The sequence below is a fragment of the Nothoprocta perdicaria genome, unplaced genomic scaffold, assembly GCF_003342845.1.
Source record: "Nothoprocta perdicaria isolate Ctin4 unplaced genomic scaffold, notPer1 scaffold_172, whole genome shotgun sequence".
Lineage (NCBI taxonomy): Eukaryota > Metazoa > Chordata > Aves > Tinamiformes > Tinamidae > Nothoprocta > Nothoprocta perdicaria.
In genome coordinates, this window is record NW_020454894.1 from 1,546,807 (window position 1) to 1,562,501 (window position 15,695).

The 15,695-nt window shown below is 32.4% G+C and overlaps 1 protein-coding gene across 1 annotated transcript in view; it reads right to left on the reverse strand.

Annotated features, from left to right (window-relative positions):
* Positions 1 to 565: 565 nt before the first annotated feature.
* Positions 566 to 15,695, reverse strand: part of CFAP46 (cilia and flagella associated protein 46) — a 68,817-nt gene continuing 53,687 nt past the window's right edge. The window contains exons 45-59 of the mRNA XM_026036227.1: positions 15,223 to 15,320; positions 14,605 to 14,684; positions 14,043 to 14,185; positions 12,902 to 13,023; positions 12,413 to 12,492; positions 11,193 to 11,357; positions 9,755 to 9,831; positions 9,109 to 9,169; positions 8,974 to 9,009; positions 7,014 to 7,116; positions 6,167 to 6,279; positions 4,623 to 4,704; positions 2,608 to 2,744; positions 1,987 to 2,067; positions 566 to 845 (exon numbers count right to left, since the gene is read on the reverse strand). Coding sequence (XP_025892012.1) covers positions 709 to 845; positions 1,987 to 2,067; positions 2,608 to 2,744; positions 4,623 to 4,704; positions 6,167 to 6,279; positions 7,014 to 7,116; positions 8,974 to 9,009; positions 9,109 to 9,169; positions 9,755 to 9,831; positions 11,193 to 11,357; positions 12,413 to 12,492; positions 12,902 to 13,023; positions 14,043 to 14,185; positions 14,605 to 14,684; positions 15,223 to 15,320 — 1,515 coding nt within the window. The 3' untranslated portion in view covers positions 566 to 708. The remainder of the gene's footprint in view (positions 846 to 1,986; positions 2,068 to 2,607; positions 2,745 to 4,622; positions 4,705 to 6,166; positions 6,280 to 7,013; positions 7,117 to 8,973; positions 9,010 to 9,108; positions 9,170 to 9,754; positions 9,832 to 11,192; positions 11,358 to 12,412; positions 12,493 to 12,901; positions 13,024 to 14,042; positions 14,186 to 14,604; positions 14,685 to 15,222; positions 15,321 to 15,695) is intronic.

A 15,695-nucleotide genomic window follows, 5' to 3' on the forward strand; every position in this document is an offset into this window, starting at 1 on the left:
TAACTCTTATCAGGTTCTAACTAGCTGCATCACAGCAGCTAGCCAAGAATAGTATCTTTTTAGTATCATTTTAATGCTCAATGAGGAACAAAATAATAAGTCAATAATGGCAATATACTAAATTAAAAATCAATTAATTCATGTGTCTTAGTAAATCTTTCTGCTATGTACCTGCTAAATCTTCCATTTGAAAACGAATTAAATCAAGGAAAGCCACTTCCAAGCAGAAGTATTGACAAGGATGTATCCAAATGCCATTTAGGTATCAGTGCCCCAAAATACTAGCTTAACCTCCTTTAAGAACTGTGTTTCTCACCAGGAAAACATTTTTGCAATGTTTAATTGGAATTTTGTGTCTAATTTCAGATATTCAAACTCAAAAATTTTTATAGTAGCTTACATTTGTCCAAAAAGGCAATACTGGAGTCAAAGCAAACAGAACTCTAAATTATTCTTTTAAAGATTTCAGCGAGTTCAGAAAAGCATAGAGTAGTAACTAATTGAAATATCCAGAAGCAACTTTGATATTTAATTCAACTACTTTAATATGAAATTGCTTATATCAGAAATCAATCAATAAGTCAAACATACATTTTCTTAAGCTGATCTCTTCTTAGGATTTGCATAAAGGTATTGGGATGCCTCCAGTGCAAGGCATGCACTATGCACACTGTTGTGGTGTTCCTATTATGAAAAGTCTGACATAAGTTATGTAATAATTACATTGGGTAAACCATATAACACACAATTAAAAACTGATGAATGAATTGCAGTAAGATCTGGAGGAGTAGGAACGTTCTGTTCTTCTGCGTTCTCTGTAGGAGAATTGTCAAAATCCTCTTCTACTAGAAAACATAATTTTAAAATATTGTTATTTCCAAATATGTCTGAGCATGAGAGTGCTATGAAGCGCAGTATTTTAACTTTTATCTGCTTAATAACCTTCCTTTCTAAAAAATAAATAACTGCTACTATATCCAAGAAAGAGTTTTTTGAAAAAAATAGAAAGCATCTTGCACTGTTTACAATCTGAACTGTTCCCCTCTTTTCATCTCTGATAGTGTAAATTATAACCATTATAATTTATTTTCTTTACCCTTAAAAGCTATGTCAAATACCATAAAAAATATTTGTATAATTTTACAGGGTAAATATCTTTAATTTTTAATAGCCATTATAGTACATTTTTATAAAAATATAATACAATACAATACAAAAATGCTTATGCTTTTTGCATTGGATATGTAATCTACTACGCATCGCAAAAAAAATTTTCATTGTGCATGGCATGCTGTTGACCTAACTTTTTCACACTACTTCACTTTGTAACAGTCCAGTGGAGGGAATATTTTAACTGTTTGGTCAGCTGTGACCAAATTTCCAGAAAGAAATTTTACATACCTAAAATACTCTTACTCCAAGCATAGTATTATCAATGGTCTTCCTACTTTTCATCCTTGTAAGAATTCTTAATTCTTTTAATTCTCATAAAAAGTGTTACAAAAATTTGTTTCATTTGAAAGATTTCTAATATATCTGCAGATTACACATGGGTCTTCAGTAGAATCAACCAATTATAATAGATACTTAAGAGAAAAAACAAGACAAAGATATACTTGTACGTTTTAATACAAATTGGTGACAAGGTAGTAAGGACGTGTTAAGGTCCTTTATTTATTTATTTTTTATTTATTTAAGGTGCACATGCAAATGACTTGAGATACAAATTCATACTGATTATCTTCTTGTCTGTATTGTTTGCTATTTTTGCATTTTAATTTAAACAGAAAAGCTTTATCAGATAATTATTTACTTCAAGGTCTACACTGGTAATTCAGTCCACAGCCCTCTCCTGCTATCATATGACCAAAAAAAAAAAAAAAATCACTAAAGGCAATAACTAAAAATCTACTGACTAAATAGCAGGTTTTAATTCTGTTACCATACTGTCCTTAGGCTTTTGTATAATGTTTTTCAAATTCTTACTTTTAACTGAATTACTCTGGATCTTCCTCTTTTGAAGAATATTGACTGTCTGTCCAGTTGTCCTCCCAATTCTTAACAAATCTGAAAAGAAATATTTTATGAGTTGCTAATGAAAGTTTTTTGGGAAAAAAAGATCTCTTTTTTGATTTTTTCTCTTTTAAAATAAATGATTTTTTAAAATTACTTAAAGAAATTAGAAATAAAGAAAACTTAAAGAAATTTACTACTAGAAATTCAATGTTGTTTCTATAAGGTAACAGTTAGTTACCCTTATAGAAGTTAGTTACCCAGAGCTTTTTGTTTGTTTGCTTTTACTTCTGCAGCTGCTCCTCCATGCAGAAATCTTCCTCCACTACATTCATTTAACTTCCTAACAGGTTATTTTTCTGTTTGAAAGATCAAGCTATCAAAAACATATGGTAATTCCTGCACACTTCATCTCTTACAGAGAGTAAGTAAACAAGAGCTAGAAGCTTAGTCCAAAGAGACTAGGACTCCAGACAAGTTTTGGTAAAAAATAATTCACAGAAAGAGGAGAGAGTAGAAACACAAAGCACAAAAGCACCTGCGTAAAAGATGTGAAAAACATCATACACAGACAATGAAGAATGTAATACATACTCTCAGACAAAATTTCTAGCCTTTCTGCATTCTCTTGCAGAGTTGTGTACCACTGGTTGGCTATTATAGCATGAACACCAGTAAGGCTTAGAAGCATTGCTGTCTCTGTTGGTCCTTCCAAAGCAATATGTGAGCAGCTAAAGAAAATTGAAAGTAATAGAATTACAAAGTAAGTACATTCAATCCTGAGTAAAAATATATCAAGAAATTCATTTACCATATGATACTTCTTATTAGAAAGTGAAAGAGAATATTATAAAACTTTCACCCTAGAAAGAAAAATGCCAGATTGAGATTTTCTTGCACAGTTCATACAGTACCTTATATTTATCTCAAAGAATTATTGTAACTTTATCACTACATTTTCATATGACGGAACCTAGCCAGTGGATTGCTCCCTGACCTGTCATTGTACTTTTTTAGATATCTTAACGGATGGCAGTGGAGGAATAAACACATCGATTTTTACAAAATACTGCAGAATAATTTTTATTATACAGTGAAAATGCTGGGCAAATTGTGGAAATGACTGTTTGATTCTGTTTAAGTTTCTGAAGGGATAAAGAAATTATTGTATTAAGTTTGCTCTTTGGCATGTTTCAGTTAGAATGAGCATGGCAGTAATTTTGGTTGCTTAAAACCAAATCACTTCTACAGTGGGATTCAAAATCCTTCTCCTGAATATTTAAGTAAGTATTTTGTTTTAACAATGGAAGAGAAGTCAATCTCTATAGCACTGAATCTGCAATGAATTAGAAGTTGAATCTTGCTTTCGTCAATCTCTGCTTTTCATTGCAATGTTAGCAGAAGATGGTAACTGAAGTTTTCTGTTAATGTCCATTAAAATAAGAGTTCAAAACATAGAGTAGGAAACTCGCTTGTCTTGTTTTGGGAAGAACTGTTTTCAGAAGGGGAAAGAGGATAACAGTAATAAAAACATAAGGATTTTTTTAAACAGTCAGAGACTTGTCTATACATGTACACAGGTTTTTATATCTTAAATACAATTCACTGTAATGTGCATCATTGCATTCATTAAACTTGTTGAAAAACTTCTTGCCTATTAACTACATTTTTAGGAAGAGTCTTTTTATGTTTCTCATTCATGGAATGAACAGTCAGAAAAGTTAAAAGGATTTTCACAGAGCTGAGAGTTAAATACAAGCTTGAGTTGGCTGCGTTAATACAGGTGTCCCAATAATAATGGGAATAGAAGTACATGCATTTTGATTTACTCACGTGTTAAGAGTATAATTTGGCTGCCTGAAAATTCACCATGTGCTAAATAACTCATGATTAATATCAAGACACTAAAACTATCCCCCTTACTTTTAACATCTTAAAGTTATCTCTGAAGTGGTGCAATCTGTCAAGAATTCAAAATGGACATACAACAGTCATATACAAAGCTTGTCACCCGTCAACTTAAAAGCAAGGAAAATACAGAGATGCTTTCAAATCTAAAAGCCCTGATTAATAACATCAAACAGTCTGAAAAGGTCATTTAGCATGCAAAAATAATTTATACACATAAACAACTGCCTGTTAAACTATTCAGTGCATGAAAATCTAGAAGGACTTTTGCCAGTTCATCTGTTACAGTTCTTTATATATCTATATAAACACATTTAAACACTAAATATACATGTTTATATAAATATAATCATATTCATATAAATATATTTATAGATGTTTATAGATCTTTATATATATTTAACAATATTCTTTGGAGACTCTTGAGATCATAATTGGTAGGTAAGGATGATAGAGCTAACATCTGATGTAATATTTTCTCCATTGGAATATTTTCTCCATCATTGCTGTATCACATACCTTTGATTCCATATGGCCCCTATGTAATGAATGGAACAATAAGAGAATAATTCCACATTTATATGCAATCATGAGTCCTTCTACTTGCAGAAGTAAATAAAAGTATTTGAAACTTAAATTTTAACTTTCTTTTATAATAAAAATAATTACTGTGGATTTTACAAAAGCAAATTTCATCCTACCTTTTGTGGATATCAGAGTTCATCATTCGCTGATAACTTTGCTTTGATTGCACCAGATCTAAAAGTATCATCAAAAGGCATTCTAGAAAAAAAAAAAAGAATCTGGTGTAATAAGAGTATTTGCACTAACAATAATGTTTAACGTAATAAAACAGCCCTTTCATAGTTAACAGCTTAAAGTACAGTATAAACAGCTAATATAAAATTAATATTTCAAACAAAATTCAAATATTGAAGTCAAATACTGAGGAAAAGTAGCTCACTAATATCATCTTAATATTATCTAATACAAATTTGCTATATTTTCCCATAGTAGCTAGCATGTTTGCCTATACCACCTTAGTATAATTAATAATAAGGTCCATGTAACATAGTAATTACAGCTGGTAATTGATGATTCCATATGATTCCATATCAAAAACACCTCCATACATTTTTAGATAAAAGGACGTGTCTGATGCTTGCTAGCAAATATCAACTACATAATTAAAGCATTTTATATGTTATTTATATCATTCTAGAAGATAATCACAGTACTCTAATAACCAAATATGATTTTTCCAAATGCTCTCAGTTAACTTTTGCTGTCAAATCACAGAACCACCAAAAGTCACTTACAAATAGTATTCTCTATACATTTGCATTATATTAGGCTGGATCTATTTCTTTATATTTTTCATGCTTTGTCCTGAAGTCATTCATACTGTTTAATTCATTACTGTACTGTTTATTGGTGTATTCCCTGCCCATAGTTTTACCCCAACCCAACCATCACTACCACAATTCTCTGGGACATGGTATCATCAGCCACGAAGAGTTCCCCAAAGGCAGCAGGAATGAGGCAGTCGTGTGAGGAGGAAAGTTCAGTTTCACATGCTCAACACAGTCTAGATGGCAGATAGCACTTGATCTGCTCTGACAATTTAGCTCTAAATTCAGCATCTTCAGGATGTGCAAGGGGAACAGGAGCACAGAGGATGACCGAGAACTCAAAATACCCTCTTGAGTCGGAGCCTCATGCTCTAACACCAGAAGAATTAATCAGTTGTGAGGAGGCAGAAAAAAATACCTTCTCAGACTCTACAAAGGTTAGCCAGTACAGGGAAAATCACTCTGTATTAATCCAGTATTCAGGACGGTTCTGTGTAGTCTGCATGGGACAGATGGAATTCGGTGCTGCTGAGGTGGTTCTCAGCAGTAGAAAACACATTGTTAACAAATACTTAGTTCAAGAGAAAGGGTGACGAGTCAGTGGAAACCTGATCAGATGATGGCTCAACTTTGAGAACTTCTGTGATTTGAAATCCCACTGTTTGGAAGTGGAGAAACAATTAAATTATCCTATGAGGAATAGAGAGAAAACTGTGCAAGAGACTAAAATAAATGTCAAGTTTTTTTCAATTAAAATCCTCAACCTTGAGAAAAGAACTTAATTGCTTACGTCAAGAATTCATAACAACATAGCACGAAATAAATACATTTTTGTTTTTTCGGGAAAAGAAAGTATCCTAATAAAAATATACTTTAGAATTTGCTTATCTCACTTGGAATGTTCATAGCAACCAGTCTGTTGAGTAACATATGAGACAAGAAGCGCTCCATTCCATAGAATACAAATGCGCTGCAGTTGGTCAGCAGTTGCTCCCATTCAACCTGGCTGCAAAGAAAGGAAGTTATATTTATGGAAATACTGTACAAGAATATTTTTTAGAAAGTATCCATAGCAAACACTTTAGAGCTAGTTGCTCCAGAAATATTTATTACAAAAGCAAGTATACAAATCAAGGAGACAAACAAACCTACAACTTTCTACGGAAAGAGAAGTAGCTCATATGAACTACTGTTCATATGTTTAATGAAGGGGTATACCTAATTTAGCAACATTTCAGCTCTGCAAGCAACAGGCATACTGCATTTTATGGATACCTACCAGAGTGTGAGAAAACTCCCTGCTCTCAGAACTACCCTTAACTCATGCATTTGCATAGCTCTGAAACAACAATGTTTAGTGTAACTTTCAAAGGGAGTATTCGGAGTATGAAGAAATTCCATTTTGAGAAGAGGTGCATCTTAACTAACAGCAAAAGCTGTGCAACCTGGCAATAGCTGTATGTTTGTAATTGTTGTGAGAAACAACACCATTGTGTATTTAATCTTAGTAGAGAAGATTTTAAAGCACAAACAAAGAGTTATGAAGAGAGGTCCAGGGATGACTGTATTGTCTCATAGCACTTATACTGATTAAGTCCTTGAGATACCTTTTAGGCTTCTATTTCTATGCCCATAAAATTAAACTACTCCTATAGAGAGTGAAGGGAATAAACTGGGAAGCAACAGCATTACAAAAAAGAAACAGAGACAAAACATGCAAGTAGTTGAAATATCACAAACCTCGGAGTATGTATGTTTCCAATAACTCCTTCCCACTGTGATGTAAATGGGTCATGGTATTTTTCTAGGATTTCATTTATTTTTTGTGAGGGACTTACAGATTCTGCAATATTAGAATTTTATCAATATGAGCTCAGCATACTAGAAGCAATAATGCACAATATTAATTTTAAACATGTTAAAATGGCAATATAATATTTAGTCTCTTCTAAGCCACATTAGATCTCATTCATTTATGACAAGGAAGTCTACTTTTTAAGCCTGTAGCAACTGAGACATTTACTCCAACCAGATACAACTGCTTTTAATTGCCACTGTAAAGGTATATTTTGCAACTGAGAAGTGTGATTCAATAGACAGCTTGAAGACTGAGGAAGCAAAAAGAATAAACTTCAGCTGCCCTGAGAAAAGTGTCAAGATTTGAAAATATTGCTCACGTAATTTTGCTCCAGGGACTCTGAGAACTTAAGTAGATAGAAAAAATAAATCAGTTTCCAGAGCCTTCAATTCAAATAAGTTAAAAAAATTCCAAATTGATCTACATTTTCATAATTTTGATTACATTTTCATAATACTGTAAATTAAAGACATTCTCAAGTCCAGTTGTTGAGTTAATTGTAAACAGTGAATTTTGATCTGCTGTGAAAGTGAAACTGCAAACGTATGGAGATGTGTACCAGTATCTACTCACTGTTCAGTAGCTTCCCCTGAGTTGAGATTAGTTTATTGTCACAAAGGTATTTGTTAAATCATTTTTAGAATTCTATACATGTAAGTTTATTAAGAAATATGACTTCATTAAACTATTGTATGTAATTGGAGAAAAAGAGAGGTTAAATGGTTTTATTAAAATATTTTGAGTCAGACGGAGCTTGTGGTTTTGGTAAATACACTCTACCAGAAAATGGTAATCATTACAAATATCCTAACCCTAACATCTGTATCGCTCTTAGTAACTTCACCTCTCAAAGTGGTGTAAGGTAACATGCAGAGATTTGATTTCTTAGACATGCTTTATTTATACATAAACAGAAATACATATTTGTAAATATTAATCGTATACTTACATTTATATTTAAATTATATATATATTTAAATTATTCATATTATATATAAAAATAAACTTTATTTACACTACTAGTCTGAAATATGCCTTAGAAGTGTGGTGAGTTTCACTCTCCCTGTCCCAATGCGTTCCCATTCAGCCCCATTTCCTCTAAGTCTATTCACAGCTTTCAGGCGGATTTCTTCCATAACAAAGATTATACAAAGCATCATATTCTTTCAATTAACATATATCCTTTTTTGCACTACTGATATTGAATCACTGAATCACAGAATCATTAAGGTTGGAAGGGACCTTTAGGGATCACCTAGTCCAATTCCCTGCTCCAGCAGGGACACCCAGATCACAGGGTACCTGGTCACATCCAGGTGAGTCTGGAAGATCTCCAGAGAAGGAGACTCCACAGCCTCCCTGGGCAGCCTGTTCCAGGGCTCTGGCAACCTCACAGTAAAGAAGCTCTTCCTCATGTGGAGATGGAATTTCCTGTGTTTCAATTTGTACCCATTGCCCCTGGGTCCTGTCTGTGGCCACCACTGAGAAGAGCGGTGGCCACGGACAAGGACAGGGACAATGGGTATCTCAAAAAACATGATAACTAGTTCTTGAAAGAAGGCTTGTGTTTTCAACTGGATAATAAAATAAGAAAGTAACTCAAGCAATTATTTGTTCAATATTTAGTGATATGAAAGAAATGGCAACACAAACTGATTTTCTTTCCTGAACCTGGTTTTATTGTTTCATTGATGCACCAAATGATTGATGACTACGCATTACTGTTCTGATGAAAAGCTTCACTTTTTTTCCCAACTTGTCAATGTCATGACTTCTTTTTCAGTTACATAATTTTCTAAATTGAGTAGGTATTGTTTAATATTATTTGGTAGTTTATATTACCTGCTTCTTTTCCTTCATTATAAGGATCCACAATATCTGTTTCAAAGTTAAGTGTAAATAATGGAATAAACACAATGAAAACAATGGAAATTTATCTTAATTGATAGATTTAGCTAATGGTTTGTGAAAGGATACATTTAAAATTATGGGTATCAACAGACAGGCAATTAGAAGGTAAAACACGATTAATGGGTCCCTGCAATTAAAAACCATTCTTCTTTTACAAGCAGAAGTCTTAGGTAGATATACCAGTATTATATCCCTTACGTGCAACAAACAACCAAAAGATGACTAGACATTTTGAAGGTGAGATTTAAAGCAGCATGATACCCAATTGCCAACTGAAATTAAAAGCATAAGCTAAACTACATTCTTCTCTGTATCTATTTTTATTTCAAATAATATGGTTACATTCTTTATACAGTGTACCATCTTGTTAAGGGGAGGTAGTTCTAGTAAGTTTAAGTACCCCTTCTTGATGGGTTGTTAAATATGTCACACTTTTACAAAGAAATTGATTTTCCAAGAATCAACAACTCTGCAGTTATTGCAAAATCAATAAGAAACAAGATCCTTATGGCACTGTGCAATATTTATTTCACTTCAGATTCCCAACAAATATAATCACCTTCTATGCAAGTCAACCTTAGAGCTTTTCATGAATGCAGATCAAGAAAGCATAATAAAAATTATAGAAACTACAATTCTATAATATAAACATATGTTTTACAGAATAAGAACTAATCCTATAGAGCTTATTTAAAGAAGTAGGACAGTTTACCATTTTGACATTCTTCTTCTGATCAGCTTTTCGTTTTGGTTCTTTAGACATCTCAACATTGTTTTTCACTTCAATCTCTGTAGAATTGAACAATTGAACTGTTTTAATTAGGCAGTTTTAGAAATCAAAATTTTCTTGAAAATGACTTGTGTTTGTAAGGGTGTGATAACAACACATTAAGTTAGAGAAACAAAAATTTATTTCATGTAACAGAAACACAAGGACATACGCCAAACCCTCTTCCCTAAAGATAATGGCTTAAAAGTGGAAAAGAAGCTAAGACATTGTCCTTGGACAAGGACAAGTTTTATTATATTTAGGAGGATAGAGCTGAACAGTTATCAGTGGAGCACTTCCTAACCTATTAGAGTACCCATACTTGATGTTATTGGAATAATGAGCACTTCACTGAAATATGTAGAGATCACGAGAAAAAAGTATCTCACATGTTAATCTTACTTTTTATTTTTTTAAGAGATTTCAAAAGAGGACAAGAAATCAGCTTATTTCTCAATATACAGATGGCTACTGCCCAAAGTACAGGTGTTAGTTATCATTGGAGTGCTCTGGAAGTTGGGGGAAATTCAAGATACGCATTAATACTAATTCGGCTATTACTTCTTTTCAGTGGCTGTTTTCCTAATTACACAGAGTCTTTACTGGTACACTTCCTCTCTTTTATTGACTTCTACAATTAGGTTTCACTTTGAAAAGAGGTAAAACAGAAATGAGAAAAACTGCATGTTCTAAAATTGCTATTTCTAATAGGCATATAACAATATGTGAATGTGTATGTAGTTTAAAAATATTTTAAACCTAGATAATCCACACTTCCCTCTCTGTGGAAAGGAATCTTGGCACAGAAAAACACAGGAGAGGTTATACTTAAGGTGCTAAATATTAGTGATATGAGCCCAATACAGGAATCTCTGCTTTGCAGAATACTCTCATGGTACAGAGTGAAATTTTCTCATCCTATTTTTTGTCTAGATTCACTAGGTTTAGTAATTTAATTAGAGTTTTAATGTGTTCTTTTCTTTATATGACTAATATAACTTTGGATTTTTTAAACTTTGGTAATAGATAAACAAGGATATAAACAAAGTCATGCATTATGTAAGTTTAAAGTCTTTCTTTTTCTTTCAAAATTCATAAGCTATCTTAGAATCCAGCAGACACCTTATTCTTTCACAATACAGGTCATTTTAAATTAGCTAGCATTGCAAATATATTACAATAAGATACATACTGTATAATGCATTAATACTACTTGCATTACTGCACTTACTAATATTTATATTACAGCCCCAAAACCAGGAATCTATTGTATATGGCAGTATTTCCATAAAATACATTATACCGTTCATGCTTGTCACATTTTAAGTATCTTGCTTATTGCTTTACCATACTAATACAAAGAATGTTTATTTCAAAGTACCTGATTCTTCCACACACATTCGATTGTAGAGAATCTGGAGAGAAAAATCTCTGGATACAGAACATACACCCTCTTCTTGAAAGATACTCAGTCCTTCCAAAGGCAATTCCATAAGTAACGTATCTGCCAATAATACCACACACAACCCTAACTCCATAGGTGTACCTGAAGAATTACAGCAAGACTGAGATTTAGTATTTCTCAGTATGTATACCAATAACTGAAGCTACTTGCAAAACTTCTATTGCATAATCCATTTTACTGTGAATGAAATCCATTTTACTGTGAATGAAGAGTGTTATACAATTGTATTTCTTTTGATAAAGCTCTCCCTAAGACCCAGCAAACTTGTAAGCATATTAATTTGTGAGAGCTAATTCTTCAGAGGGAAAAATATCCTTATATTAATAGCCACACCATCTCAAACTAGTCACGTGTATGCAATGTACACAAGGAAATGATGTTTGGAAACAAAAAATCCTCTAATTATGTTTGACTTAAAAAAAAAAGAACAAAAAAAAGTTTTAGAAGAGCTCCTATCCAATGCTAACTATATCACTTTGTAGGAAGCTTTGCTTCTGTTATTTAGAAATAAGCACTAAGTATCATTATGTCAACATTTTCCCATTTGGTGCAGAGAAAAAACAAATACATGAAAGACAGGTTATCTTAAGTCTTTCCAGAATGACAGAATAAGCCAGCTGACATGTTGTAGAAAGAAACTCTTCGGGACAAAAGTGACTGCAAATGGGTTATTTTTTTTTTAGTAATTTTTAATTGTAAACTTCACTACTTCCCAGCATGAGGCAGAAAACCTTGTGATGGTCCACAAGTATTGTGAAAGTCCTCTGAGTAAAAAGGAGGAAAGCATAAAATAGACAAAAAGATGAACAGAATGAATGAAGTTCTCTTTCTATTGGCCTTTTTCCTGAAAACATTGGTTTATGATAATTTTTTTTTTTTTTTGGCTGTCTGAAACCTGTAGTTTCAAGGCTGTGGATACATGCATATCCTTCCAGCATATAAACAACCACTTTGGAAGTACACTAAAATATTAAACCAGTATAGAAAATAAATGCAAATAAAACCTTTTTTTCCCTTACTGACTTCTGAAAACCAAAAAACTATAATGAAGATCAGCATTCTAATATCTGCTCATATATGTAAATATAAATATTTACACGTGTTGTATCCATTATTATCCTCAAGAAACCATGTACCTTGTATTTCGTTGCGTTTGGTATCCTTATCTTTTACTTTCATTTTTCCTGATTCAGTTGAAACTGATGCAGTCTGTTCTCTGGGAATATGAACATTGAAAATATAACTATCATCAATACATAAACAAGAAGAGATTTTGACAGGAGGCATAAAGAAAAGGTAGTGCAAGCTCAAGGAAATTTAAGACAAAGAACACACTCCCTTTGGAAGTCCTGGCCCTTGGAAACCACATCCTTAAATTGTTTAGTTATAATGTTTCACCTTCAGATCAATATGGTATGATTTGCGCTGGAGGAAAATCCTTTTTAGAGATGGACATAAGCATTTTATGTTTTATATATATAGTTATATAGTCCTCTTAGATCTCAAAAGAAGTAAAAAGTCCATTCCATAGGTTCTACGCTTGCTAAAATCATTCCTGTATTGGTAGAGCCTGGGTCACAATTTTATTTTCTACAATGATGATGAAACAATTCTAAATGTCTTACCTAGTATCAGGAAATTCAAACTGTGACAGCACTGGTTTCAGATAGTCTTCCATAACTTCCACTATTTCAGAGAAATCTGATGTAAAATCCTGTACATTCTCATCTATTTTGTCTATGGGAGACTGTGAAACAAATTTCAGTAAAAAAATAATACTTACAAAATGGTATTTAGCATGGACTTAAGGTGTAATATGTTAAATTGAGGCTACATCAGATTAATTTAAACACCATGAAATGGAAAATATATCAAACCAGTTTCAAAAAACGTAAGTGTGAACACCTACATATACTCTGAGTCAAAATTAATGTAATTGAGAATGACAGAGGACACAGACTTACATACTGAATGTGTAGAACACTTCCTGTGATCTTGCAGTTTGAAAGTTTATGCAAAAGTCAGAGGCTTTTGCCACTGTGCCTTTACACTGCACAATGAGATTTAGAAACAAAGACTTTATAGAATGGAAGCCTCTTGTAGGAACACAAAACTTTCATCATCTAGAATTTCAGAGTGTTCAAATTCAAATATATAATCTTGAAATTCCAATTAGGTATGTCCTTGAAGCAGATGACAGTAACAGATTCCTATCTACTACATTCAAATAAGCAGTTACGCTAAAAAAGATACTGTGTGCTCTGGTACAAAACTGTCCCATGCTGGGAACTGATGATAATTCTCTGCCTAAGTCTAATTTGTTTCAATTTAAGAGTTTTGTTCAATAATCGCATTTTAGGAGGAGGGGGAGGGGGGAATATCTGGGGCTCTCCCGTAAAATCTTTTCCTTTATCTAGAGTTAAAGGCATGAAAGCCAATGTGCAGAATGCAAATCTTAAGGGTACACAGAACTTCATTTTTGTATAATTTGGACTCCGTTGTATCAAGTTTGCACTGCACTAAACTACAGAACATTTCAAAGCTTTTGAATAATATATTGAAATAATAGTGGAATAATATAAGATTAAATTATAAGCAGAGCACAGGTAGAATTTATTAATTAGGAAAGCCAGAAATACATTTGGAATAAATTGAAATATTATATGCATATATATATAGTATGCGTGCATGTGTATGTATGTATTTCTGATGGCTTTTAGTATATTTATTACATATCTTTAAATATAAGATAATCAAATATATTACCTCGTGTGTTTTGGAGACACACTCTTGCAAGTTTTGACTGCTAGCTTTTTTAAGTCTATTCATCTTTTGCTGCTTGTAAAGACGCACTTTTTCCAACAAAACATAAAATATATCAGGATTCATGGGAAACCGAGAAACTTTAGCTTTAAAAGGAGAAAACACCACTTTAAGATACTTTAAAAAAATCATATTTCTAATTGAAGAAATAGTTATAGAGACAAACTCAAGATCTAAAACAATATTTCTCAGTATCCCTTGAGATATGAAATAATGGTTTACATAAATTTAGTGGTTTACATAAATTTATCATAAAGTCTATACAGAAACATACAATTAAAAATCACTTGATATTTATGCACAACAACTTTAGCCTTCAAGTATCAATATCAAGTATATAAACTGTGACTAAATACATGATATCTGACTATGAAACACCTTCTTCTGGTATTAATAGGAGTTACAACAATTATTTAAACTTTTACTGAAAGCAACAGTGAAACATACGGATGTTCTAAAAATAACAGGACAATTATTTTTAATTCTAAATGTAACAGGCACTTACCCACCGGCTGAGTGGGCTTTCCTCTTTGTTGTGCAGTACTTACTTTTGGTTTTTCAATCACTGAACTGTACAAATTTGATCTAAGGAAAGGAGAAAAATGGTGAGTTAATTATTTGGCTATTTAGCCTAATTGGTAGGAAGCAACTTTATCAATTGCTGATAATTCAATGCGTTTGCATTGCCATGACAATTGTTTAAGAGTTTTCACAACTGGTGAGGGTACACATAGTCACTACAGCTCGTTTTATGAGTGATTTATTTCGGGTGCAATAACCATGTCATTTGTGACTCTATATGACCCCTAAATATGATTCCTCCTAACATTTGCAAGGGCATAGAGCATGACAACTGGAAACTATAAACCAGATTTTAGAGATCAAAAAACAGCTTTTTTAGTCCTTAAAGTTCCCTAGTCTAGAGAACAGAGATAATTATGGAAAATCAAAAGTTGCAGTTGTAGGTAGATTTTTTTATTAATTTGTTCACTATCCTAAAATTCAAAACCACCAAATTAAAAGAAAAAGTTAATAAACAGTCAATATAGCTTTTATTCACTGGTATAGAAAGATGACATTAGCACCAAACAAAATGATAAACTGAAATGATGAAATTTTATACCTGTCTTCTGAATGCTGGAGGATAACTATGTAAAAATTAGGTGGCAATTCATTCATGATATTAAAATGTTCAACAGGAATATGGAGATTTTTCCATGCCTGCATAATAATTCAAAAGTGATATTAGTTTCATACATTTTATAAAAAACCATCTCTATTCTTTCACCAGAAAAAAAACCAGTAATTCTTAAAAAGAAGGTGCCTTATTTTGAAAAATAACACATGTTTTTGTGCACTGTGTAAGAGATTAGAAATATTACCCTAAGCAAATTACAAATAGCTCTAGTTGTTAGTCCAGTCAATAACAACACGATCTTTTTGACTGCTACCCTAACTATGATGCAAAAATATTATCAAATACTACATGGATTAGCAAAGGAGGAAGTAGAATAACTCAACATAACATCAACACTCATTAAAGTCCTTCATTGTTTTGTTAATAACAGACTTGACTAAAATAAACTATATAAAATG